General features: G+C 33.7%; 1 protein-coding gene across 1 annotated transcript in view; it reads left to right on the top strand.

Annotated features, from left to right (window-relative positions):
- The window catches only part of DGKB (diacylglycerol kinase beta), a 718,768-nt gene that overhangs the window by 390,116 nt on the left and 301,581 nt on the right, over window positions 1–27,071 (top strand). Inside the window, exon 21 of the mRNA XM_049641565.1 lies at window positions 14,303–14,367. Within this exon, the coding sequence (XP_049497522.1) occupies window positions 14,303–14,367 (65 nt within the window). The remainder of the gene's footprint in view (window positions 1–14,302; window positions 14,368–27,071) is intronic.

The following is a 27,071-nucleotide window of genomic DNA, read 5'->3' as shown; positions in this document are numbered from 1 at the left end:
TTTTTCTTTACAGTAGTACTTATCGTACACACTTAACTGGGATAAAGGTGATATAATTATACCTTGTACTTAATGCCAATCATCAGTCTATTGGCATTCATTGGTTTTATCGATATTCTATAGAAAGCCTTACTTTTATACTTTTTCTATACAAATTATCCTAGTTTGGGTTCTAATAAACTGTTCACACTCCTGCCCCAATGTGGTGTTCCAGTCTCTGTCCTCCCCCCTGACCCAGTCTCACATAGTCAGGCTTGTTTACACTCGTCACTTTTGAGACCTACTCCCATTTCTGCTTACAGAGAGTAAAAAGAAATTATTTTATTCAATCTCCATTTTCTTCCTCCTCTGCTCTACCTCAGCCTCCATTCCTACTTGTTTCACTAGTCTTCCTCCACACTATCTAATTCCAATTTGCTGGTGCCACTCTTACCACCATGGTCATTACCACCCCAGTTTAATGACTGGCAATCACACAGCAGGTGTCTATTTTATTTTGCAAATGCAAGAATTATGCCTAGTTTGAGATATTATGAAAAATGCTGTTCACATTTAAACCCCCCCCCCCGGGTATTTAAAGACAACAAGACTTTCTTTGCAGATTTGCTGAAATTACATCAAAGCAGTGAATACATTTGTAGCTTTATCAGATTGAGTGAATACTATAATGACCAAGTCAACCCCAGAAATAAATGGAGTTGATGGCTCCAACCTTTCTGTTTTAACTGAAAAAGATAACTTTATTATTAAAGGTAGTAGGTATCCACAAAATACTTTAGGTTTGTAGAAATTAAAACAGCTAAGGATCTAGTTTACTATGAAAAGAAAGAAATATATGACATTGACTTGGTTTTTCTCAATTCAGCATCTCAAACAAGTTTATGATAAATAAATATTTTAGTATTTAAATTTATATACTTTTTTTTCCAATTTTGGAAATAATAATGCAAACTCTAAGAATTCTGCTATGGAGAGATACAAAACTTTTGAAAACCAACACATTATCCAATATTCAGTGGACACTAGCAGAGCTTGTGATATATTCTAAGCCTGTGATCATCTTTGCAGAGTGTTTTTGTAAACATTTTCCAGTCAGGTGATACGTAAGGAAGAGGATTGGTTCTTTGTTAAGACGCCACCAACTTGTTTCTTCTTTTCTCAGACTAATACTTTTTATTTGCCCAGTACCTGAGCAGTGTAATAATAGCTTTCTTGTTCTGTTTATTGTCAGGCTTTATGCCAACGGATAAAGATACGTTCAAAAATGATCTTAGTATTGACCTGATGAGGTAGATAAGGGCTATTTTCATTTTTTAGATGAGGAAACATCATTGTAGCGATGGCCTAAGTATAGGAACTATTGGTCAGGTGGTAAGGTGTTCTTAATTGCTGCACTGCCTGGCTGTGAGCAAGCCACTGCCTTCCTTTGTTTCAGTAATTGGACCCTGTTTTTTGTCCTTATGCCTTAACATCAAGGGCAGCCTTCCGATTCCTTGTTCCCTGGAGCCCTGGCCTGCTTTCGTTTACTTTGGGCCTGTCCCAGACCTTAAATGTGAGAAGGGTATGTAGACTTCTCTCTTGTTAGGCACGGACAGAATATCTTCCCATACTGAGTGATGTCCTCCTCTCCAGACCCAAAGCAGGACATTTTCATATGGGTTTGTTTCCCTCTGAAGGGGAAGGCCTGGGGTTTCCCTTTCCAGGATTATTCTGTGACTCTAATTTTCTTGAGATCTTCAGATTTGCATCATGGTTTGAGTTGAGTTTTACTATATATAGGGTTTTACTATAGACTAATTTAATCACCACAGCACCCAAACTATGAAATTAAAAAGAAGAACCTAAATTTTATTCTACCGTGTTTTTAGTAACAATTTTGATTTAAATATTGCCTTTGCTACTTACGTACCAAGTTCTGTATATATTACTATCTACTTTCTTTAGTTTTGACCTCAGCCTGTATAGAAAGGGAGCTCCTGATCTAATGATTAACTGCTACTAAAACTCTTATAAATTTGGCTTTCATGTATTTTTGTTTAATTAAGATGTTCTTGGGTCGTTCCACATTAGGAATGAAACAAATTATGAAGCAATTATTTAGATTACAATTCAGTCACTAATTATGTACTGTATAATGTTTGCTTCATTTGAGATTTCTAGGCCTCCAAATTTATGATTTCTTAATCAAAAGAAGCACTTTGAGAGGAATTTAGTCTTTTTAATTGAATAAAAAAATCAAATTTGCTTAGTACAACAAAATTTGTATTTAAAGGAGCATTTTGATCATAGAAATTATATAGTTGTGATAATAGTATGTGTATACTAAGTTTATTATTCTTTTGACAAGTTTGTTCACAGAGCTTAAAGTTAACGTGAAGAAACCGTTCTGGAAGTTTTCTGGCAGTGCTATGTGTTGTATGTGATAGAGCAAACGTGGGATTTATGATTTAGGGCTAATTGGAATATTTTTTTCCTCACAACCTAAACTAATCTGCTTGGTTTCATGATCTTGTCTGCTTAAAATTTATGTAAACAATGGGAATTTTTAATGAGATTATGAAAATGAAGTCTCTCTCTCTCTCTCTCTCTCTCTATATATATATATATATGTATATAATTTTAATTATATAAAATTAAATGATTTTTACTGTATAATTTTAAGTATGGGTTTTTTGTTTGAGAACTGAAACTCAAACTAATCATTTGTACTTCTCCTGTCACTCTTAACATAGTCTCTTAAAATTTTAACAAATGTTTATAAGAGGTGAAAAATACAATATTTAAATCCCAATAATGTTTATTTATAAAAGATAATGGTGCTACTAACTTTGGTTTTTTGGAGTAAAATGGCCACCTAGGAATTATGTAAAATAAAATGCTTAGGTTAGAATGATTATCTCAAAGTTGATACGCAAAATTTCTGAAATTCACTTATAGGAGAGCTTATAGACTATTTTAGCCTCTTTTCTGCTTATTGGCTGTGTTCCAGACTTGTGTAAGCTTTGTTTAGTCCACTTTGTTAGAGCAGGCTATGAGCAGTAGTTGTGTTCAATTCTAGGTTTCAAATTCTGTGGTTCCCTTTTTTTCAAAGTATGAAAATTTACATCAGTGAAGCAGGAGGAAACTGCTAAGGAAAGACATTTTCTTTACAGCAAGAAGTGAAAGATAGGGGTTTGATATGCTGGAATAGGAAAGGATTTAAAAAAAACTTAAAACTAGAAAACAGCATAATAGTCTGAAGTGATTCAGTGTAGAGCCAACAGCCCTACATACACTGAGGCCCACACTGTGTCACTGTACAAGGTTTATAATATGTAAAAAGATAGCCCTAGCCATTAAGAGTAGCTTAAAGGTTATTCTGTATATCAATTTTATTGAGACAAGGGGTTAATTTATTAACTAAATTTAATTAAGGTAACTCTATAGGTATAATAATATATTTTTCCCAAATTAGCAAAATTTATATTTAAAAATTTAGTGTGTAGCACATAGTGGAAATATATTTACATGGGATATATAACTCTTTGCTAAAACTGGAAAAGTTTCTGTGTGTACACTTTATTCTTAATGCACATATGTAAACTTACAGGTGCTCTTAGGTAATAATGGCAACTTTGGTTTCATTTTCTGAAATAACTCAAATTATTTCAGGTGTTTTGCTCTTTTAAAATGAGAAAGTTTAGTATTTATTTCCGGGTACCATGTAATAAGTATTCATTAAAAATTTTAAATGCATATTTTATATACACACATGTACATATATACTTATATATTATAGTTATTTGATACTTTTGTTGATACAACGGTAGCCCCCTTAACTGTCAGTACTTTTCCATATATTTGGTGCTTATGCTTCTTAGACTTCTGTGTTCTTGCACGTAGCTTTCTGTTCTGCTATGAGCATTGAATCTTAAGGACTGTAATTCCTCTATTCTGGATTGCTTCCGTTTGCCTGCCTAGATCCCCTCTCTGTCCTTCTCCATCGTGCTGTCTGACCAGGCAGTGTCCTATGTAACTATCACATTCCTCTCGTCCTTTTGCTTCGGATCGACTTTTCTAGTTGAGGGCCCCAGCGAGAGATGAGAGGGAGGAAAGTGGGTAGGGTGATTATATCCCTGTCTATCTCAATGAAAAGTCAGTTGTGAGTGGAGGTCTTTTTCTCTCAAGGCCATGTTCTGCCTGTCACTCTATTCCTTCTGAGTGGTAACTGCCTTTTCAAGTTACCCAAAAGGATTTAGATGTGGAAACCCTTTCCTTCTACTTTCCCAGTATTCTGTATGACCCTATTGGTTTCTCAGCTTCTTTGCATTTAGGATAATGCACTTCCTCAGATTGGAGTATATCATCTGTTTTTTATGGAACACTGATGATGCCGCTTCCCTCAGTGTAAAGCTACCAGCTTCCTAAGGGTTTCTTGAAAAATGAGAAAAGGAGAGCGGGAAGATGCTGAGGTGGGGACAGGCTTCATGTCACAGACAACCCCAAGTCATACTTCTCTCTGTAACGTGGACACACAGAGCGAGTGACACGTACTCTCTAACTTTACTGAGTAATTGGGGGGGCGGGCAACTAAAACTAAAGAGGATTATAAAATCTGAGAGTAATAATTTAAACTGAAAATTATAACTTTTGCCATCTTCCTAGAGAAAGTGTTTTAAAGAAATTTCTTAATTTAAGAAATGCGTGGCTTCACGAAGCCACCTCTTGGCGCAAGTCTCCTCATCGAAAACTCTGCTTCTGAGTCTGCTTCTACCATTCAGCAAAGCTCATATCCTTCCCTGGGGACTGGCTCTAAATGACTAACACCTGTCATCTTCCTCTCAGGAATGTATTTCTCTAAGTCTGAATTTGCAATTTTAGAAAAATTCTCTGATTGTCCCAGGAATGTAATCAGAAGCTAACTAACACAAGTCTGCACTGGGTTGCATCTGAAGTATTCATAGCAGGATAAATTGCAGGTGTGCAACCTGAAGCCTCTGAAATCCTGTGGAATCACATACACTCTCACACACACACTTCATCCCGTTCAAAGAGACAGTAAATACAATACAATAGAGAAAAGTCCTTGTACTTCCATTGATGCTCAAGTCCAGAAGAAACTGTACCACCCCTTGCATCCTCCAACTCCTTAAATCATTGTGCCTCAGGATGGTATGTATCTCCATTGATTGGCTCTTCTGTGTCTTTCAGTAACTATCATTTTCTTCTGTAGGACTCACATTGGTAGTTTTTATAATTGTTGTTATTGTGAGTGGGATAATTTTCTGTCACTCTGTCTTAATGTGGTTAATTTTGCTAATTTTATATGCTAATTATATATCCGGACAACTCATTAAACTCTTAATTTATGTGGATTTCATTTGATTCCTTTGGATTTTCTATACAGAATATTTATGTCATCCATAAATAATGATAGTTTTTCTCTTCCTTTATAATGCATATACTTCTTTTTTATCTGTTCTATTTCTAAAGACCCCTAACGCAATCAATGTTAAATAGATACTCAGCAGGAGGATCTGGGGTTGACTTAAGTCTTTCTCATAAAGACAAGAAGTTCTGCCTTTCTTTTTATTTGGAATTTATTTATTTATTTTGAGAGAAAGAGAGGGAGAGAGAATGCGTGGGGGAGAGGCAGAGACAGAGGCAGAGAATTCCAAGCAGGCTCTGCACTCTCAGTGCAGAGCTCAATGTGGGGCTTGAACTCAGGAACTGTGACATCATGACCTGAGGTGAAATCAAGAGTCAGATGCTTAACCCGCTGAGCTACCCAGGAGCCCCAAGTAGTAATATGCTAAATTACACATTCAAAACATCATGCTAAATACACAAAATAATGCAATTTGAATTGATAGAATGAAATAAGGATTCAGAAAAGTTAAGATAATGCTTTCTTCAAACAACTTGTAGGGATAGATGATGTATAAATTTTCTTTGCCTGCTGTAACAAGTTACCACAAACTTGGTGGCTTAAAACAGTAGAGATGTATTCCTTCATGGTTCAAGAGTCTGAAAGTCCAAATTTTGTATTCCTGGGCAGAAATCACGGTGTCACTAGGTTCATGGTCCTTCACGAGGCTGTAGGGGAGAATCCCTTCTTTGCCGCTTCTGGCTTCTGGCAGCTGCCAGTGTTCCTTGACTTCTGGCCGCATCACTCCATTCTCTGCCTCTCCTGTCACCTTGCCTCCTCCTCTTCTGTCTGTCAAATTTCCTTCTGTCTCTCTTTATTATAAGGACACTTGTAAAGGCATTTAGGTCCTACTTGGATAATTCAGATAATCTTCTCATTTCAAGATCCTTAATTCAATCACATTTGTAAAAAGTTCACCATATAAGATGACATTTTCAGGTTCCGGGGATTTGGGACAGATATATTCAGGGGTTGCCATTCATTCCACTACTGTCTACCTGCTGGCCCTCAAAGATTTATTCCATCCCACATACAAAATACTTAAACCTCATTTCAGTGTCTCCAATGTCTCATTCTGTTAAATCAAGTCAAGTCAAAAGGCTCATCTAGGGTGTCTGAATTCGGCTCAGTCAGTTGTGCCCTAACTAGGCTCAGTTGATAAGTTCACACTTGGTAAGTTCAAGCCCAGCATCAGGCTTGCTTCTGTCAGCTTAGAGTCTAGAAGCTGCTTTGGATTTTGTGTCTCCCCCTCTCTCTCTGCCCCACCTCCACTGTGTGTGTGTGCTCACACATGCTCTCTTTCTGTCTCAGAAATAAACGTTTAAAAATGCTCATCTAAATGTCATCAGCTCAAAGTCCACATCTTATCATATAAATTATCAAAATTAGTTATAGGTGAGACTCAGATGATTCACCGTGGGGCAGACTTCTCTATTGTGCACCTGTGAAACTAGAAAGAAAGTTATCTGCTTTCAAAATACAGTGATGGAACAAGCATAGGAGAATGGTTAGACATTCCTATTCCAAAAGAGAGACAGTGCGAGGCAGAAAGGAGTCACTGGTCCCAAGCAATATTAATCTGTAGCTTGATCAACATCTGCAAAAACTTCACCAAGTTCTAGGAATTAGGTTCTAATATCTTTGGGGACCACTTTTCAGTCCAGTCACTACAGATGACTTCATGAAAAATATTATTTTAATTATGTAGAGAGAAAAAAACCTAAATAGATCACAGAACTTAAGAAATGTTATAAAAACTCCCCAAACTACAAGGCTGGCAACTCACAAATGATTTTTAAAGCCTTTGAAGAGCAAATAATTCTCATGTATTGTCAGCTGTTTCAGAACATAAAGATGGAAATATTCCGATGCTCCTTATTAGCCAGCAGTTATCAATATCTCATAAAATCTGCCTATGAAACAGTCTCACTTATAGTTGTTGGTGCGATTTTCTTAAATAAAATATTTTAACAGATAGTGTATTGTATAATTAGTACATTAGGTAAAGGTTGTCAGGAGAGCAAAGACTGCTAATTGTAGATAGGAAATAAATTCTGAACTATAATCTTTTATCTAAAATTTCAGAGTCCACAAAGCTCTGAAAATCAAAATTTCTTCATTGTTTATTTGGTGAAATACAGAATATGAATGGACATGGCCATTGTAATGTTAATTTATCCTTCTTTGAGTCATTATTTATATGTGCTAGTGCAGAAATATTTATATGAATTTAAATTATGGTGTGCTATTCCTGACCCTTTGGGTTTGTTGATTAATTTACCATATATGCACTGAATAATCTTTTTAAGACCCACAAAACTTTGCATACCAAAGCATGATTGTCCCCAGATACTTCATCTAATGCATTATAGATTTTATTTAAGGTATCAGTGAACCAAAGGAAAAATGATATGAACCTCAAAACACTAAATATATTTCAGTAATAATAATAAGAGCTAACGTATTTGATTGCTTTGTATGTACCAAGCCCTGTCTTAACTACCTCCAGGTACTAGAATATCACGTCCTTGTAGGAAAGCAGGTACTGTTAATATCATTTCTATTTTAAAGATAGGAACATGGCAGGACTGAAACCTAAGCATACTTTTCAAGGTCAAAGATCCAGTTAATTTTAGAGCCAGGTCTTGAACCCAGGTTGTTTAAATCCACAGCTCATGTTTTTGATCTCTCTGCTCTAGTGAATGTCAATAGGTATCTGGTGGTTATTAAAAACATTTGGTCATTCACCCATTCATTCAGTCAACCACAACTTGATGGTTAATCTTTCTCAGGCTATACTCTAGTTCTAAGATACAGAAGGGCATAAATCAAGTGGAAGAAAACAAAACAAAACAAAATAAAACAAAACAAAACAAAAAACTGAAACAACCTCTCCCTATTCTCATAGAACCTACATAAGCTTACATAGAGTTTACCTGTTAGGTTAACATGCTACATGTAAGATGGTCATAGTTATGGAAAAAAATATATCAAGAAAGGGAGTCAAACTCTTAATGAAATATAACTGGATGAATCTTTCCAAGCATGGTAAAAACTTAGGATCTCAAAAGAAAAGGCAGCATCATATGAAATGATAATGTAGTATAGTATACATATTTTCACTAAATTGAGTTTGCAACAAATGTACTAGCATTTCCATTTGGTACTGTTTTGAATGTACTCAGTAAGCAATTAGATAAGAAAAAAGGAATTGGGGAAGGAGGTGTTTGAAAGAAGGCAGAGCATATATCATTATTTGTAGATAATAGGACTATATGTCCCCCAAAAATGAATCACCTGAAAGGAATGATATATGGCAACAGCATTATAAGGTGTCTGTGGAAAAGATTAATAATAAATGATCAAATTATTTTTTAAAAAATATAACCAGCTCAAACAGATAATGTAAGAAGGGGTTCTATTATAATAAAAAAGAAATGGGTAAGTATTTATGAAATAAATATAAATATATTACACTTAATGTGAAGGAAACTTTGGGCCCTACTAAGAATTATAGGAAAAAACCTAATAAGTAGGAAAACACATTTTTGAAAGATAGGCCTGATATTATAAAATATTCCAGTTCTCCCAAAATTTGTCTATCGTGTAAGATCCGATTACAATGCCAAAAGATTTTGGCCAGGTTCTTAAAAGCAAAGGTAACTCGAAAATTATTTCAAATTTTATCCAAAAATATGAATCTTGTAGGTAAACAACAAATTTTTTAAAAAAGTGTAAGCAGAGAATTGATTCTAGCCCAACCAAATATGAACATTTAGTACAGAACTAGAATAATTAAAATAGTTGGGTACAGTTCAGAGGTAACATAGAGATATAGAGGTGGAAATTTATTGTAGAATTACCTGTGTCTTTCAAACAAGGAGGAAAAATTAGATTATTAAGCACATTCTATTAATATATATATTAATATGTATAAATCTGAAATGATTGAAACACTACAGTGTAAAATATGAAGTCAGGGAAAAAACAAAAAGTATTCTGCTGAATTATGGAGAAAGGAAGGATCTTTCTAAGCATGACTCAAAAGACTGAAAGAAAAGGTTAATATATCTGAAATATAAAAATTTAACACTACAAGGTAAAAAAAAAAGTGGGAAAAAAAGAAATTTGGAAAATATTTGCAATGCATGACTTTCTCATTACTAGCAAAAAATATAAAAGGCTTGAAGGCAGTTACCTGTATTTAGCTGTTAATTTCACAGCTTCTTCCTGTATGGTCTGGAACAATTCTAAACTCCATAGTCCTCAGTTTCCTCAATCATAAAATGTAGGTAGCAGTAGCTAGCTCATAAAATGTTTATGAAGATTAAATGAAATATTACATGCAAAGCTCTTAAAGTAGTGCTTTAAGAAAGAGTAGTGAATATTTAATTACTGCTAATTATCATCATTATGGTTATTAATGTGAATATTTTTAATGTGCATAGAATGGATAAAGTACTTGACTAGGTACTCCACATAAGAAAAAGTTGAGGCAAAAGCATATGAAAAGATAATCAACTTCAATCAACAATAAGAAAAATTTATTTTAACAATTGTGATACATTGCATTTTTCAACTTACTACTTTTATTTTAAGTATAGTTTAACCAAAGAAAAAAATTGTAATCAGTTTGAGAGCTTAAAGTTCTTCAAAGGAGACTTTAAGCATATATCCTCTGAAATATCTTTTGGAGAAATTTAATAAAAAAGGACGAATCCTTTAAAACACGTGAGGCTCTTTGTGGGGTGATTTTGAGGCAGAAACCACAAGTGGAATTGTGGAGTGAGTGCTCTTTGCTGAGATAGTACAAGAACTGCCAGAATGAATGCATTGTGGTAGAACTGGAAGCATCTAGTAAGTCTGCCCCAGAACATTCAAATCTTCTATTTTCGTCAGAATTGGCCGACCCCTCTAGTGAAGCAGCTGGTGTTGGCTCACATGGTTAAGGTTGCAAGCAACAACACCATTGCAAATTTATTAGAATGGTGAAATTCAAGACTGCCAAGGGTTGGTGTTGCTGTGGAATGTTAGTAAAGATGGGGAGTAACTGGAACTCTCAAATGTTACTGGTAGAAGTGCAAAATGGTACAATGATACAATCTTTATCAATACAATGGGGCAGTCTCAATCCTAGGTATTTACTCAGAAGATACAATCACATATGTCTATGAAAAGAGTTGTGCTCAAAAGTTCATAGCAGCTTTATTCATAAAAAGTCAAATGCCAGCAATCAGTGAGTAAATGAACTGTGGTCTATCTTTTCATTTGAATACTATTTAGTAATAAAAGGTGACAAACCACTGATACGGGAACAAATGGTAGAATCTCGTTAAGTATTACAATAACTCTGGGGTGCCTGGGTGGCTCAGTCAGTTGAGCGTCCAACTTCGGCTCAGGTCACGATCTCGCGGTCCGTGAGTTCGAGCCCCGCGTCGGGCTCTGGGCTGATGGCCCAGAGCCTGGAGCCTGCTTCCGATTCTGTGTCTCCCTCTCTCTCTGCCCCTCCCCCGTTCATGCTTTGTCTCTCTCTGTCTCAAAAATAAATAAACGTTAAAAAAAAATTAAAAAAAAAAGTATTACAATAACTGAAGGAAGCCTGATGTAAAAGAGTACTTTTAAATTCGATTTATAGGAAATTTTAGAAAATGCAATTACAGTGACAGAAAGCAGACCAATGTCTTTTAAGGGGGGTAGTGGGGATATATGCCAGTGTAAAAGTATATAAATGCAAAAGGGAACTTTTTTGGGGTAATGGAAAATTTCTCTATCATGTTTGTGAAACTAGTTATTATATACCTTTGTCAAAACTCTTTGAATGGTACACTTAAAATTGATGAATTTTGAATTAATAACTTAAAATGCAACTTTGGAGATTTAGGTTAACTGTATTTTTAAAAATAAAAATGTAATAACCCCTTACAGGAAAAGAGAAATCACTTCTCAGAAAAGTATCAGTGACAGAGTATTAAAGACAGCTATGACTAAGAAGCTGATTCTCTGATATATGAATATTTCTATGTACTGTGTGTGTGTTACTACTTTCTGCTGCTTATAAAATTTACATATTTAAATTTGTCTTGCCTTAATAAAGATGGGTATATTTTATTTTTACTTCTTAGATCTAACTTTGTTTTAATTAATTTAAAGTATTTTATAATTTCAGGAAATAACACCAATTTCAGAGTCAGTAAACACATATTCCAAAATTATATAGTTTAACTATGGTTTAGCATCCCCTTTTACTTTCAGTGTAATTCTGATGTGGATATAATATATATGAACATCCCAACTATACAAAATTACCTAAAAAAAATCTTCACCAAAATATTATAATGGAGTATGAGTATCCTCTTTTAAAGATAAGAAAGCTGTGACTTAACAATAAATAAGTCATTTGCTCAAAGTTACAAGTCTTGGAAGTAAAAGTCTGTCTGAATTTACAGTTTGTCCATTCTAGAATGTGGAAGTAATGTTGATTAATTTATGTTTCTCAAGAGTGGAGTACATAGAGACAGAAACAGCAAAATTTATATAAAAAAAAAACGACACTATTATAGCTTTTTCTCATTTGGTCTCCTTTTACAGAGTCTTCGGTGTCTCTGAAATATGGCTGCTGGATAAGTTTACAGTGTTTGGCAGTTCTCTTTTAAGTCTCTTGGGGTTACGCCAAAGGGACAGTGTCCCATGGGAATTCAGTCTGAATTCTCATCCAAATGAACACCTGCTGTCATTGTTTCTTATCAGTCCTGTAGTTAGCAAATGCCAACTCCCATGAAAGCCATTCAACACATGGAAAAGGCATCCCAGTGTTCCTCACTAGTTTTAATTTATCCCTGCTTTTACTACATGATCCATTGCCCCAGTATCTTGGAGATAGAGCTAACATTAAGTTTGTCCTTGGCTATTTGGTGATCTATATGCCTAGGAGTTTACCCAGTTATAGTCCAGTCTAATTAAATGGTCTTCTTTTGATACTCTTTTTCCTTTCTTCTCCTTTCCCCTTTTCTCTCCTTTCCTCTTGCCCTCTCTCTGACCTGTTTATGTTGCTTTGGAAAGGAAGAGATTTGTTATTGCAAAAATAATATGCTTGTAAAGCAAATTATACTACACAATCTATTTTTAAAAGTCTCAGTTCTCTACGTTAGCAGGAACAAATAATTCACGCAGAAGCAAATTCAATGATAGTCTCCCTATGGATAACCAATATTGATCATCCATTCTTAGTACTTGAATCATATTTCTTTTCTTTTTGTTCAGCTGGTCTGCTGGATGTATGCATTTAATTATAAAGTATTACAAATTGATTTTGAACCAGATTAGGGATAAAGTCAAAATAAATGATTTAAAAAAAATTAATGATCATGTCATATAATATACCCTTAATAGCCTAGCTACATTTTTATCTATAATTTCATACCACATAAGACAACATTCTAAGATGTATTTATGACTTATTAGTAAGAATTTAAAAAAAAAAGAAGAAACTCTCTGACTGTATTTGAGAGCTATTAAACCAATAAAAGTGAACCATCTTGACATTACTACTTCTTAGCAAACCAGAAAGTTGACCATGTATGTATAACAAAGACATCCTAGAATACCAAACCACAGAGGGTTTTGGGGTAACTTTTTAATAAGTGTTTCTATATATACCTGTCTATATCTTTGTGTCCTTTTCTCTTGCAGATTAATTTAATTACTTAATGATTTTTAGAGGATAAAATGTACAGAAAAACTAACAGTGCTATTACAGCTTTATCTTGTAGGGAAAAGCTACTGGGCCTGCCATCTGCAGCGGGCTTTGGTCCCTCTCTTGTTGTGCCTCATGCTTTGTTATGCATGAGTAAGCACATTAGCCTTTTCATTTCATTCATTAGACTTTTAATCCTTGATTAGTGTTTTCAAGATTCTCTCAAATACACAACTTCTTTATTTCCTTTGTGTATGCTTTTTTTTTATCTGCACTGTGAAACAAAATTAAGTTAATCACAACAGTAGACCCGTTTCTTTTGAGATGACTGGTAAATATATTAGTTTCTCATTGGAGTGATTAATCACGTGTAGATGAAGAATGGGGAAATATCTTCTTGCTTGGAATAACAGGGGCAACTGTTTAAAGTCAGCAAGAACAGTCTGTTTGAAAAGCTTGAATCACAATGTTCTACCAATCTCACATGCTCAGTGTGATTCTGTCTCATAGAAACTCTGAATGGATTTCTTAAAAGAACGAAACATCCATTAGGGTTCAGAACTGATATGTTTGGGGTCTCAGAGCTTAGTTATAATTACACCAATTCTCCAAAAATAATTTTCTCTCTTTGGTGCTTTCTTTTCTCGATTGAGCAAGATATGTGAGAAGGTTGCTTGTGACTGAACAGTTAATAGTTACACATGCAAGACACTCTTAGCAAACTTTGAAGTCATGTATTATACTCATTTACCTTTATTAAATACGCACTTTCACACTATCATTTTACTCATAATTAATCTCAAAGGACTAGAAACTACTATCGCTCCACTTAGGCCATCCTTCCAGCTATGCATTACAATATTTTCAACCAGTTTTTAACATTTATGTTCATGTACACTATTTAAACATACTTCGATCATGAGACCAAAACCAGTTATTAAAGGAGATACATAAATTAAATAGAAATCGGTTTCCAGAAGTCAATATAACAAGTAACCAACGGTGAAATGATGGCATAAAACACACTTGTACTGAATTTTTGTAGGTTACTCATTTTTGCCTAATTTCAGAGTGTCTTCTTGGCAATATTGTTAAGAAAGAGTAATTTAAAAATATTACTCATTAACTTTTCTCTTTTGATCTTTGCACAAAATAGTAGGATCATAAACTGTCTCATTTTTCTTTTCTGTTTCTCTACCTAGGATGCTTCCATTGCACACAGATTCCACATCATGAGAGAAAAACACCCAGAAAAATTCAACAGTAGGTAAGATAACATATGATAAAATTATAATTATGGTTACTGTTGATGAATTATGTCATGAAAAGGATCACTCTGTGCTCTAAAACATTTTATGTATAATGGCTGAATAAGATTGGGTATGTATGTGTGAGTATTGAGACACAAGTGTAAATGAATTTAATTTTTCTTCTTTGGTTTTAATGAGACTATAATGAGGAATGCAGTGGTCATCTGTAGTCCATTCTCATGTGTTAAAAAGAATTTCAAGTATAAGGTAAAACTAATATTTTATTAAGATATAGTGGAAGTCTTTATATGGCTAAGGATATGAGGGTGATTATACCAAGTCCCAAAGAGAAAACATGGGACTGTGATTTGGTAATGCTGAGTAACTCTGTATTACAAAGGTATCATGGAAGGCCTCTCATCTTTCTACTGTTCATCCAGTATTGGCCTCAGGTAAATGGAAAATAAACCAGAAAAATAATCAATGCTAACATAAACTACTTTTAAAGATACATTCTTCAAGGAGAAGATCCTTGACAATGAGAATTTGTTTTGCTAATATAGTAATACATATTTCTTTTTCAAATGTAGATATTGACTTTTTCTGATATTCAGGGAAATAGAGAAAGCCTTGGTTTTGTATCTTCCCCACTTGTAGACGGAAATAGGCTGTCTCCAACCCTTTCCCTAGGAAAAATGGGACGGAAGTGAATCATCTTTGCTTCAATTACATACATTTCTACTTTGATCATTTCACAAAGTTACAAAATCATAACCAACATTTCTGTGCATATATTTAAGTATATATTCAATATTAATATTAATATTCAAAGCCCAAGGATCTGTGGTCTCCATATTTGGATAGTTAACAACCCTGGAAATCATAAAATCATGATATTATGGTTTGCCTTTTCTCTTATAATTCAGCTAGGTACAATTTTTGTTTAAGGAAAGTGGAAGAAATGTATGTATGAATATGTACATGTGCCCATAGTGTCTTTGGAGGGATTCACAAAAATCTCTTAATTCTGGTTCTTTCTGGAAAAGGGAACTAAACGGTTGGGATGGAAACTAAATTTTTATTATATACTTTTTTGTGTGAATCTTGTGACATGTGTATTATAAAATTTAGTAGAAATCTAATTAAACGTTGCACCTATAAATTTTCTTTGTATGTAGAATAGCCATTTTCATTTTATAAAATTTAATTTTATTTTATAAAATATATGCAAATAAATTGATGTAACAATGAAATCATATTCACTTTATAGCAACTTTTAACACATGGTAATTTACCTTGAATGTCCTGGCCATGAATATACTTGTTAATGTACATAAAACCATATTATAAAATCTAGCTTGTGCTTACTCAAATACCATTCTGTGTAGCAGTCATGTGTTGATATTCATATATTGAAATAGATTTCAAGCAAAAAAATAAATGCTATTTGAGAATGAGGCATGCAGTGACCCCATTCAGGAGTTTCACAATTTAAAAACCCAGTAAAGACTGTAAGAAATACATGGAAAAAAAAGTTTGATGATGTTTAAGGCATTTTTGTCCCAAAGTTATTCAGCAGAGAGAAAGAGAATGATAGGGGAGAGGGGGAAGAAAGGAGAATTAAAAGTATAGAGAAAGTGTATCAATATATTTATGTAATACTCAAATTGACATACTACATATAAGAATGCCAATATATATGATCCTCTCTGAAGTGTCAGAGGTTAATGAATTCTGTTCTCTGGAATAATTTTAATTCTTCTTAATAAGACTTCTATTATTCACATATATCTCCTTAATTTTTTATTATCAATTGCAGTGTTAATTTATGACATTCCTCACTGCCCAATATGTGGTTAGATACTATTTACAGCAATGCGTTTGTATAGCCCAATGTATTTATAAAGTGTAAAAATACATTTGGAAGGCTAATAACATAGAAAACACCTTCTAGATTGACACAGGTCACATGTTTCTACTGTGAGTTCAAAGAATGTCAGGTATATAGTAGATACTCAGTGTATAATCACCTACTATTTTTTTTTTTTAAGTTAAGAGCTCTAACATTGCATATATTACCAAGTCAGGCACATACATTTCAATCTATATTTTTTACAGATTGTCTTCACTCAGAATTACAAGCTTTTAGATAATTTGCTAAACTATAATTTAACTTACTCAGAATATGAAAATTTTCTAATAAATTTTTATGAGGAAGACATGCCACATATTGTGCATAAACAATTTCATACTTATAAGGACAGATTTTCAGATTTCAACTTTGAGACACATTCAGCCATAGCACTCTTTGGTATTTTCAGGAATTTGCAAATGGATTTTTTTAAATACTCATAATAATGGTGTTTCAGATCAGATCTCTTGTCACAATCAATCATATGCCATTAATATTATCCTCTAGCGTGCTCACCTTGAAATTCATTTATATTTTAAAGAACTTGATGTTTCTAACATTATCTTAAGGAAATTAATTACCAAAATATATAGTTCTCTCTATGCTTCTTCTGACAGAAATTGAAAGAACTGGGAAAGATAATGATTTTTCCGGTGCTTAAGAGAGTGCTGGTTGAGAGGTTTATATCATATTCTTTTCCAAATTTTTGTATAAATCTAAGTTAACTATTAAAAGGAATTGTTGTTTAACTTTCTAAACTCAAGACATTCTTCATACTTAATATATATATTTTTTATTATTTTAGACTCAAATAATCCTTAAAGTATTGAGGAAACTATTATTTAAAACCATTATTGTACAATATTATTATTTAAAATATTGACTTGACTATTATTATTAATAATCACATTCGTGTTCTTAGAATTCACATACATTACTAATTCTCCTGATTTTATTGAGAATAGAGCATGATATTACTTCTTGGCCTTTTGACTTAATCAAGTGTAGAACAGAGCAATATAAGTTCTTACTTTAAAAAATGAGACTAGTAATTGTACACTTATAGTATTTAAAATATGCATCCATTAAAGTGATAATTATGAAGGGCTGTAATAATTTTGAAAAAAAAAAACCTCTTTAATTCCATGAATAAAATCTTGCAACATTGACAAAGACTTACAAGTAATATGTGAAATGGAACCAACTATAAAAAAAATATTGGTCATCTTACAAAGATTTATTAATACTGTAGTTATAGCTTGTTACAGCTTGTTTCAAAAAACTAATTTTTTTTTAACATCACTTGATACCATTTGCTAGCAAACCCTGATAGCCAGCGATACTCCACAAAGATACTAGTTCAGTAAGTCTACAAGTAAGTCCTTATTTAAAAGAATCCAGGTCTCTAATGCACTGAATGAGATACAGATTGTTTTCTTAGCCTCCTGTTCAGAGGAATATACTTCATTCTTGTTCTGCATTCTGCTTTTTATGAAGAAATCTACAACTAGAAAACTGAAATTGGTGTATGAATTTAAATAAAGCCGTTTAACTCATCTGTGTAGTGATATCGGATACGTCAGAGGGTCTTACTGGCCAAATGTGTGAAAGGAAGAAAGGAAGAAACAAAAGTAACAAGTTGGAACACCACACTTATACTTTATCACTATATTAATAAACCCTAATATAAAAAAGAAGCTCTGTACTCCAAATTACCCAAGAAATTAATAGCATACAGGAACATAGAAAATTTGCGTATGACTTTAAAATCACACTGGTTCTGTGGAATGATGCTTGATTTTTTTTTGTTTGTTTGTTTTTTCCTCTAAAGTAGGCTTGGTGAGATACTGGAATAAGACTCTTTCTGGGACTTTAGTATCTATAAAGAGCATGGAACATAATGCTCAGTTAGTAGATACTTCATGTACTTAATCTCCAAAGCCCCCAACAATGTTAAAAAACAAGCAAAAATTCTTCAGTTATAATCTCTGACCATTGTGGATGTCTTGCTAATGAATAATACAAGCTTACTTACACATTTGTTTAGCACTTATTATCAACTTTATAGGTCAGCAATATGTAATTATCAACCAGTTATTAATATTTACCTGGTGATGGTGAACTGAAGACTTAAGTATTAAAAAATTTGTTTTTATATCTCTTTTTCTGTGTCTCTAATTTTGTAAGTTGCACATCATTTGATATAAAGCTAAAGACAATAAAATCAATTTTGTATAAAGTATAACAGGAGGCGTTAATTTACTGAAGCAAATATTTTTATTGGTCAAAACTGTTCATGAAATATTTTTATTGATCTTGAAGTACCAATTTTATACCTGTTTTTTTTTTATTTTAAACTGTGCATGTGTATATCTATTCTGAATTTGGAAATTATATTTTCCATATATTCCATACTCTGCTGTATGGGAGATAGTACAATTTCCAAGTTAAAGAAATAAAACCTATGAATCTTTTTTTTTTTTTTTTAAACTTTCCACCTTGGTGTTGTAGCAGATAGACAAGAATAATTATATAAAATTATCAATTGTTATCTACACAGAAAAGATCCAGCTGAAGTTCTAGAATAAAATGTAGAGTTAAGAATTAAGTAATATTTCAATAATGATGACAAAATGCTGTATCATAACTAGATTTTTCTATTTATCATTTAAATAACATTGAGAAGGTTTTTCTCTAAATTCAGTAAAATAAATTTTTAAAGCTTCAAAATCAGTGCTTAAATTGTGTTTAATAACATTATTATATATTAATATATCTAATTTTATTTATATACTGTAAATATTTTTAATGTATGTTTAATAAAAGCCAATTAACACTATTTTTCAATAAACTTCATGATATAGCCTCTTACATATATATCTTATATATATTTTTTAAGGCACTTAACCTATTTTTATTTTTATAAAATCTAATATATTCAAAGATTACACATTTTAGTGACTGTAATAAGTTAAAATCATTGTGGATAAACTAAGATTTTGGGGTTTTTTTTGCTTTTTGTTTTTTTTTTTTTAATTTATTTTTTTAATTTACATTGAAGTTAACATGTAGTGCAACAATGATTTCAGGAGTAGCTTCCTTAATGACCCTTACCCATTTGACCATCCCCCCCTCACAACCCCTCCAGTAGCCCTCTGTTCTCCATATTTAAGAGTCTCTTATGTTTTGTCCCCCTCCCTGTTTTTATATTATTTTGCTTCCCTTCCCTTATTTCATGTGTTTTGTATCTTAAAGTCCTCATATGAGTGAAGTCATATGATATTTGTCTTTCTCTGACTAATTTCGTTTAGCATAATACCCTCTAGTTCCATCCATGTAGTTGGAAATGGGAAGATTTCATTCTTTCTCATTGCCAAGTAATATTCCATTGTACATATATACCACATCTTATTTATCCATTCAACCATCGATGGACATTTGGGCTCTTTCCATGCTTTGGCTATTGTTGATAATGCTGCTATAAACATTGGAATGCATGTGCTCCTTTGAAACAGCATACCTGTATCCCTTGGATAAATACCTAGTGGTGCAATTGCTGGGTTGTAGGGTAGTTCTATTTTTAATTTTTGAGGAACCTCCATACTGTTTTCCAGAGTGGCTGTACCAGTTTGCATTCCCACCAGCAGTGCAAAAGAGGTCCTTCTTCTTCACATCCTCGCCAACATCTATTGTGGCCTGAGTTGTTAATGTTAGCCATTTTGACAGGTGTGAGGTGGTATCTCATGGTGGTTTGGATGTCTGTATGTCTTCTTTGGAGAAGTGTCTATTCATGTCTTTTGCCCATTTCTTCACTGGGTTATTTGTTTTTTGGGTGTTGAGTTTGATACTAACCCTTTATCTGGTATTTCGTTTGCAAATATCTTCTCCCATTCTGTCAGTTTCCTTTTAGTTTTGCCGATTATTTCCTTCTCTGTGCAGAAGCTTTTTATTTTGATGAGGTCTCAATAATTCATTTTTGCTTTTGTTTCCCTTGCCTCTGGGGACATGTTGAGTAAGAAGTTGCTGCGGCCAAAGCCAAAGAGATTTTTGCCTGCTTTCTCTTTGAGGATTTTGATGGCTTCCTGTCTTCCATTTAGGTCTTTCATCCATTTTGAATTTATTTTTGTGTATGGTGTAAGAAAGTGGTCCAGGTTCATTTTTCTTCAACTTACATGTATTTCTGAGTCAGTTACAACACAGCAAGTAAAATAAAGAAGACATTCCTTTTGTTTTCTCTGAAGCTTTTTAGTATATATATTTGTAGGAATTCAGCTTTTCTTGCACTTTGAAATTATGAAATTAAAATTTTTTATATGACTTATTTATATAAATTTATTTACATAAGTATTTGTATCTAATTTATTTATATTTTATATAAATTCTATTTATTATGTATTCTTAAAATATGTAGAATAATTTATTTTTATACTATTGACACATTCACAAACTATTGAAAACAATGAAAGGGAAGACAGAATGGAGTCTGCATGGCATTGTCTTTAAGGCATTTGACCTCAGTTTTGCAACCACCATTATTGTATAGTGAAACCTTTTTATCTATTTAAGAACGTACATACGTACCTTTTAATGTAAACTTCCATATTATGTAAGTGGTACCATCTTTTATAAACTAGGGAAATTGTGCTACTGATATTAAAAGTTAAACATTTTGATTTTTAGTATTTTGAATAAAATCCATATTCATTAGAAATGGCACTTGTTGGGGCGCCTGGGTAGCTCAGTCGGTTGAGCGTCCAACTTCAGCTCAGGTCATGATCTCGTGGTCCGTGAGTTCGAGCCCCGCGTCGGGCTCTGGGCTGATGGCTCAGAGCCTGGAGCCTGCTTCCAATTCTGTGTCTCCCTCTCTCTCTGCCCCTCCCCCGTTCATGCTCTGTCTCTCTCTGTCTCAAAAATAAATAAATGTTAAAAAAAAAATTAAAAAAATTAAAAAAGAAATGTCACTTGTTGGGACAAGCACTGGGTATCATATGTATCAAATGTCACTTGTTGGGACAAGCACTGGGTATCATATGTAAGTGATGAATTACTGAGTTCTACTTCTGAAAACAATACTACAGTATATGATAACTAACTTGAATTTAAATAAATACATTTAAAAATAATAAAACAAAGGAATGTTAGCACTTTATAGGGATTTTTTTGGATAAAATTATATGTTAATGAGAATTTCATATCCTATAGCATTTGTTATGTCTTCACTTTCTGTGTACATAATCAATTTTGTTATTTTTTAAAAATAGAAACATACTCCTTTTTCATTTTCACTTAGAATGACTCTTCAGTTATATCTTTTAAATAACATTTCTTGACATTTTTTGTGTCAGAACTATTGTTAAATCAGTTTTCCGAGGTGCCTAGGTGGCTCAGTCAGTTGAGTGTCCTACTCTTGGTTTCGGCTCATGTCATGATCTCATGGTTTGTGGGTTTGAGCCCTGTGGCAGGCTCTGTGCAGACAGTTTAGAGGCCCCTTGGGATCCTCTCTCTCTCCCTCTTTCTCTGCCCCACCCTTGCTTGTGCTCTCTCCCTTTTAAAATAAATATATAAACTTATGATCTGTGTATAAGCCATATAGTGCTTAGATGAATATGTGGATTGATAATATATAGATGTATATGCATGTATACATACATGGTGTATGATTTATATATATGTGTGTACATACATATATTTTAAGAAAAGTGAAACTTTTTCTTATATTTATGCAAATTTTTCATAATTATGTGTATTCTTACTGTACATGTATTTATAATACAAGGCTTTTAAAATAATTTACCAGTAGCTGTGGTATTATATTCATATATTTTCATTTGTGTGTTGAAATACATTTAAATACTTCATCTGAGGAGGTAAAAACGTGAATGGGTAAATTAGTCACAGTTGTGTTCACACTGATGCAAGGGATTCGATTCACCTGAATCTTCCTGCATCGTTTCTAGATATCATTAAACCAGAATACTCACTTTTGTGTCCAAGCTGTTCAAAATCATGTGTATAAGATAGTTCTTTGGAATGGAAGGAGAACTGGAGGATAAACAAGGAAGAGATACAGTAACTTCTTCCTTTCTTTTGCCTCTCACTGATTTCTTTGTTCTCTCCTAAGTTCTTATTTCTGCTTTTTTTACATTCTTTACTTTTGCACTGCCATGGAGTAACAAAAGGACCAATGAAGGTCTTGAATTTTGGATAACATAGCTCCTGTTATTGATTTGGTTGATTATTTATTCTGCAGACACTTACTAAAGGAGACCCTGTTATATGATGGATATCCATCTAGACAACTGAATCTTTCAAATCTCTAAGGCAAGTGAAGAAAATGAATTTGAAGTTACATAGAAACCTTAGATAATGATAGGTTCTGCAGAAAAATGTAAACAGGAAGAAAAGTTTTCATGGTTATAATACAGAAAGAAGGATATTTTCTGGGGCTCCCAAGTTAAGGTGACCATTGAGCTTTAAAGGATGTATATTGAAGTAGGGGCTGCTTGTATGTTCTCAGATTTATTGAAGAAGAGACATTTATTTCTAGTTTCTGTTTGCAGGGTACTTACATTTTATTAGTATAACTTCCATGCAAATATTTTCAAAATTTTCTTCATTGATTTTGCCTTTCTTTTCCTAGGATTTGTGTTTGTGCTTTACATGAATTTGCATGTGTTTTATGCAGAAGTTTTACACACACACACACACACACACAATCATTTCCTAGAGTTCCAAATTAAGAAACAAGATTTGTGAAGTTACAGTAGTTAATTCAGAGATGTCTACAAGATCACAACTGAAAAATCTAAGATACAGAGTATTTTTTAATAGGAAAGAGTACTAAACAGTAACAAAGGAGATTAGGAACAACATTTCTATTCATTATTACAGATTCTGTGCCTACATGGAAACTTTTGGGAAATATTTATGAAATTAAAACACTTAAAATTATTTCTTGTTTGTTACAAGCTGACAGCATACACACACACACACACACACATATATATATATATATATATAATTGCATGTTTTATTTTTTATATTTCTATATAGAATAAATGTAGATGTAGGATATGTATGTATATAGAATATATGTAGAGTTAATAATACACACACACATATGTATACATTTCAATTAGTTCACAGTAAATGAATGATCAGTTTTTAGGCAAAAACCAAAGATAGGCTTAGCCAGTAGTTAAACCTACTGTTTCTGGGAACCCTATCCCTAGTTTATGACCTGCTTTTGTGTTAAAAATACTAAAGATCCCATTTCCTTTGTATTCAGATTAGTCTACTGAATCCTTTATATAGATCCCTACTCCTTTGTTCAGATTAGTCTAACTGTAACAAGAACCAGTTGTGCTCTCGGGACTGAGGGATGCGCTAAACTAATTAGACAGTGGACAGCCGACTTTGGGGAATGAGCCTTTGACATTGATCAATGTCAATGACAGATTTTTTTGTTTGTTTGTTTGATATTCTTAGATATTCTATAGACTAACATTCGGAATTGAATATCATTCAATTATTATATTCTTTAGTATATAGTACATGCCATGTAAATTAGTTAATCTGACATGAACTTTTAATATCTAAAAGTGTTTTGTGGTTCTTATAGAATAACATCTGTTGATTTGGAGTAGAAATCATCCCTGGGAACAATTTTGAGAACCCTTATTATGTCACCTTTTTATAGGCCATATTAAGTAGAAAGTAAGTCTAAAACTCTTTCAAAAGAGGTTAATCACCTCATTATAAGGTAATTTTACCTAGAATAATCCTATGGCATGGCTAATTGGAACTAATTTGGTGATCTCCATTGTCTCTTGCTCTACCTGAGCATTAGTTACTAATTCCTTTCCTTTTGGAATACATGTTCTTCAACAGATAGGTTCAGCATTATATTCTGGCCGAACATAATAATCCTAATATATTAGCTTCAAATGACGGATAGAATTTTTTTAAAAGAGTTCCCTGATTCACATTTTTCTTTGAAGAGAAAAATAATATTCTCACTTAAGCAACACTGTTAAGTTTCTATTTTCTGTTTTACATTTCTACATGACTGGTGTTGTCACAAAGTAGAGAATCTTTTTTTTTTTTTTTTAATTTTTTTTTAACGTTTATTTATTTTTGAGACAGAGAGAGACAGAGTATGAATGGGGGAGGATCAGAGAGAGGGAGACACAGAATCCGAAACAGGCTCCAGGCTCTGAGCTGTCAGCACAGAGCCCGACGCGGGGCTCGAACTCACGGACCGTGAGATCATGACCTGAGCCGAAGTTGGCCACCCAACCGACTGAGCCACCCAGGCACCCCACAAAGTAGAGAATCTTAAACAACCCTTCTATATATTGATATACCCTAGCCCTAAAATATGAAGAGATTATTTCCCTACTGGGTAAAATTTCTGAAAAAAATTAGATAGAAAGTAGAGGTAAAAAATCTTGATTTATTATGACTTTTAATTCTAATTTCTCTGAAGCTTCTTCCTTCCCATTTCTACTTCTCACACACACACACACACACACACACACACACACACACAAAACAGAAATGCTATATAACTTTATTACATTTATTTGGTAAATACTTATAAGGGGCAAAAATAGGCTGAGATTTGCCTGTTACTGTTGTTTCGTAACAAACTGCCACCATATAACTAGCGTTCAGTTTCCTTTTCCCATTAACATTATTCTGTATTGTCACTGCCCTCACTAATGGTTTCCGAAGGCCATTCATTGTCTCCCTTTACCTTCTAGGTTCTGTTCATCTTTCAGTTCCAAAGCAAATGTCGCATGTTTTCTGTTTTGTTGTGGCAACACTCCACTTCCTCATGTCAAAGTCTCTTCTGTTTATTGTGGCTACATAACAAACCACTTGAAAGCTAGGCAGTATAAAACAACCATTTTATTACCTGCATAGCTTCTGTAGCTCAGCCATTCAAACACGGCAAAGCAGGGATGGCTTGTCTCTAGTCATGGCATCTTTACCTGGGAAGATTGGAAATGATTGGATTTGGTGGGAAATGGAATTGACTGGAGGCATGGTTACTCTCATGTCTGGTAGCTGGTTGTTGGTTGAGACCTTACCTGGAGCAACTGTGTTAGTCAGGGTCCTCTCCTTCCTCAGTGTTTTGTTCCATTCAGGTCCTGATCAGTTTAGATGATGGCTACCCACCTTGGGGAGGGCCGTCTACTTTACTGAGTCCACCAATTTAATGTTAATCTCATCTAGAAACTTTAACAAACACATATACACAGAAATAATGTTTAATCTGGGCACCCTAGGTCAGTCAAGTTGTCACATAAAATTAACTATCACAGCACCTACAGCACCTTTTTGTCGCCTGAATTTTCTTGCAGTGTGATGGCCTAGGATAGCCATACTTGTCAATGACAGCTCAGGCCTTCACAAGTGAGTGTCCCAATAGAAAAGGAAGAAGCTATATGCCATTCCTTCACTTAGCTTTAGAAGTCTTACAGTTTCACGTTCTCTGTACTTTTGTTGACAGATTATCGTGATTGCCAAATTTATCAGACTATTCAGCCCTGAATATTAATCCTGCATGTATTTCCTTATCCCATTCCTTCTCTCCATCTTTACGACACCCATTTCCAACATCCCCCATTCGTTTTTAAACCTTCTTTACACTTAGAGATGACCCTGATTTATACTTCAATAAGAAAAAAGTAACACCAAATAGTGATTAACATAACTTCTAATAACAAAGGAACAATTTTTCTGCATCCACATCCCTCTTTCCCTCATCCTTCTAACCTAGCAGGTAAGTTAGCCATCCGTTAATCTAGGGCCACTTTACCTGTGTCCATATCTGTTACATACCACCACCATCCTCTGTTTCCCTAGATCTTGAAGCATACTTCATCCTTCTCGCGGAGATCTTTCCTGTCCTACAACTGCAAGGTCCTTTCTAACATCTTACAAACAAGCTCTACCTAGCTTCATTCTTCATCATTAAAAAATCAGATTCCTGATCTTGCTTTTCTTCAGTTATGCCTCATATACCTTATTGTCTTCACAAATAAATCCTGGATAAATTTTGTACTCACCCATTGCTCACTCATTTTCTTCTGCAAAACCATTCTAATTGGATTCTTTTACATGTAAATGAAGCTTTGCTCATTAAGGTCACAAAAGATCTCTAAGTCACTAAATCCAATATTTTTAGGGCTTTTTTGATCCCTACAGACATTGAATTTGCATTTGTCATTTACTCTGTCTTCCTGAAACTTCTCTTGCCTGGGTCCATAAAATATACCATCGTAACTATTCCTGCTCGGTTTTGAGTTTTATTTGTGACTTGTCTAATCAGTTTGTAACTGTTAGTGGCCCTCAGAATTCTGAGATAGACTCTTCCCTCAGTTTACCTTCTCTTCTCTAATCTCTTGAAGCTTCATCAACAGTGATCCTTTTAAAGTGCTGGACCACCGTCCTTTATTAAACTCTTTAATTTCTCAAGTCTTTACCAGGCCCTCCATGATCTGGTTCCTGGCCTGACTTTTGACTTTTCCTGTCTTTTGATGCGTCTCCCCTTGCCAGAATTTTAGATTGGTGGTTGCTTTTCATTAGACTGATGATAACTGCTTAGATGCTACTTCTGAAAGGATAATCCTTTCTTGTCCCACCTGACTAGGTTAGGCTCCCAAACCACCCTGTGTTTTCTTTTGTAGAATTTGTAGAGGATTTATGCTTTTAATTCCTTGATGTGTTTTGATTTAACTATCTGGCCCTTTCTTTTCCCAAACTGTGCTTTAATGCATGTATTATTTCATGATTGGGTCA

This window comes from Panthera uncia, chromosome A2 (assembly GCF_023721935.1).
Source record: "Panthera uncia isolate 11264 chromosome A2, Puncia_PCG_1.0, whole genome shotgun sequence".
Lineage (NCBI taxonomy): Eukaryota > Metazoa > Chordata > Mammalia > Carnivora > Felidae > Panthera > Panthera uncia.
This window is presented reverse-complemented; position numbering and strand designations above follow the sequence as displayed.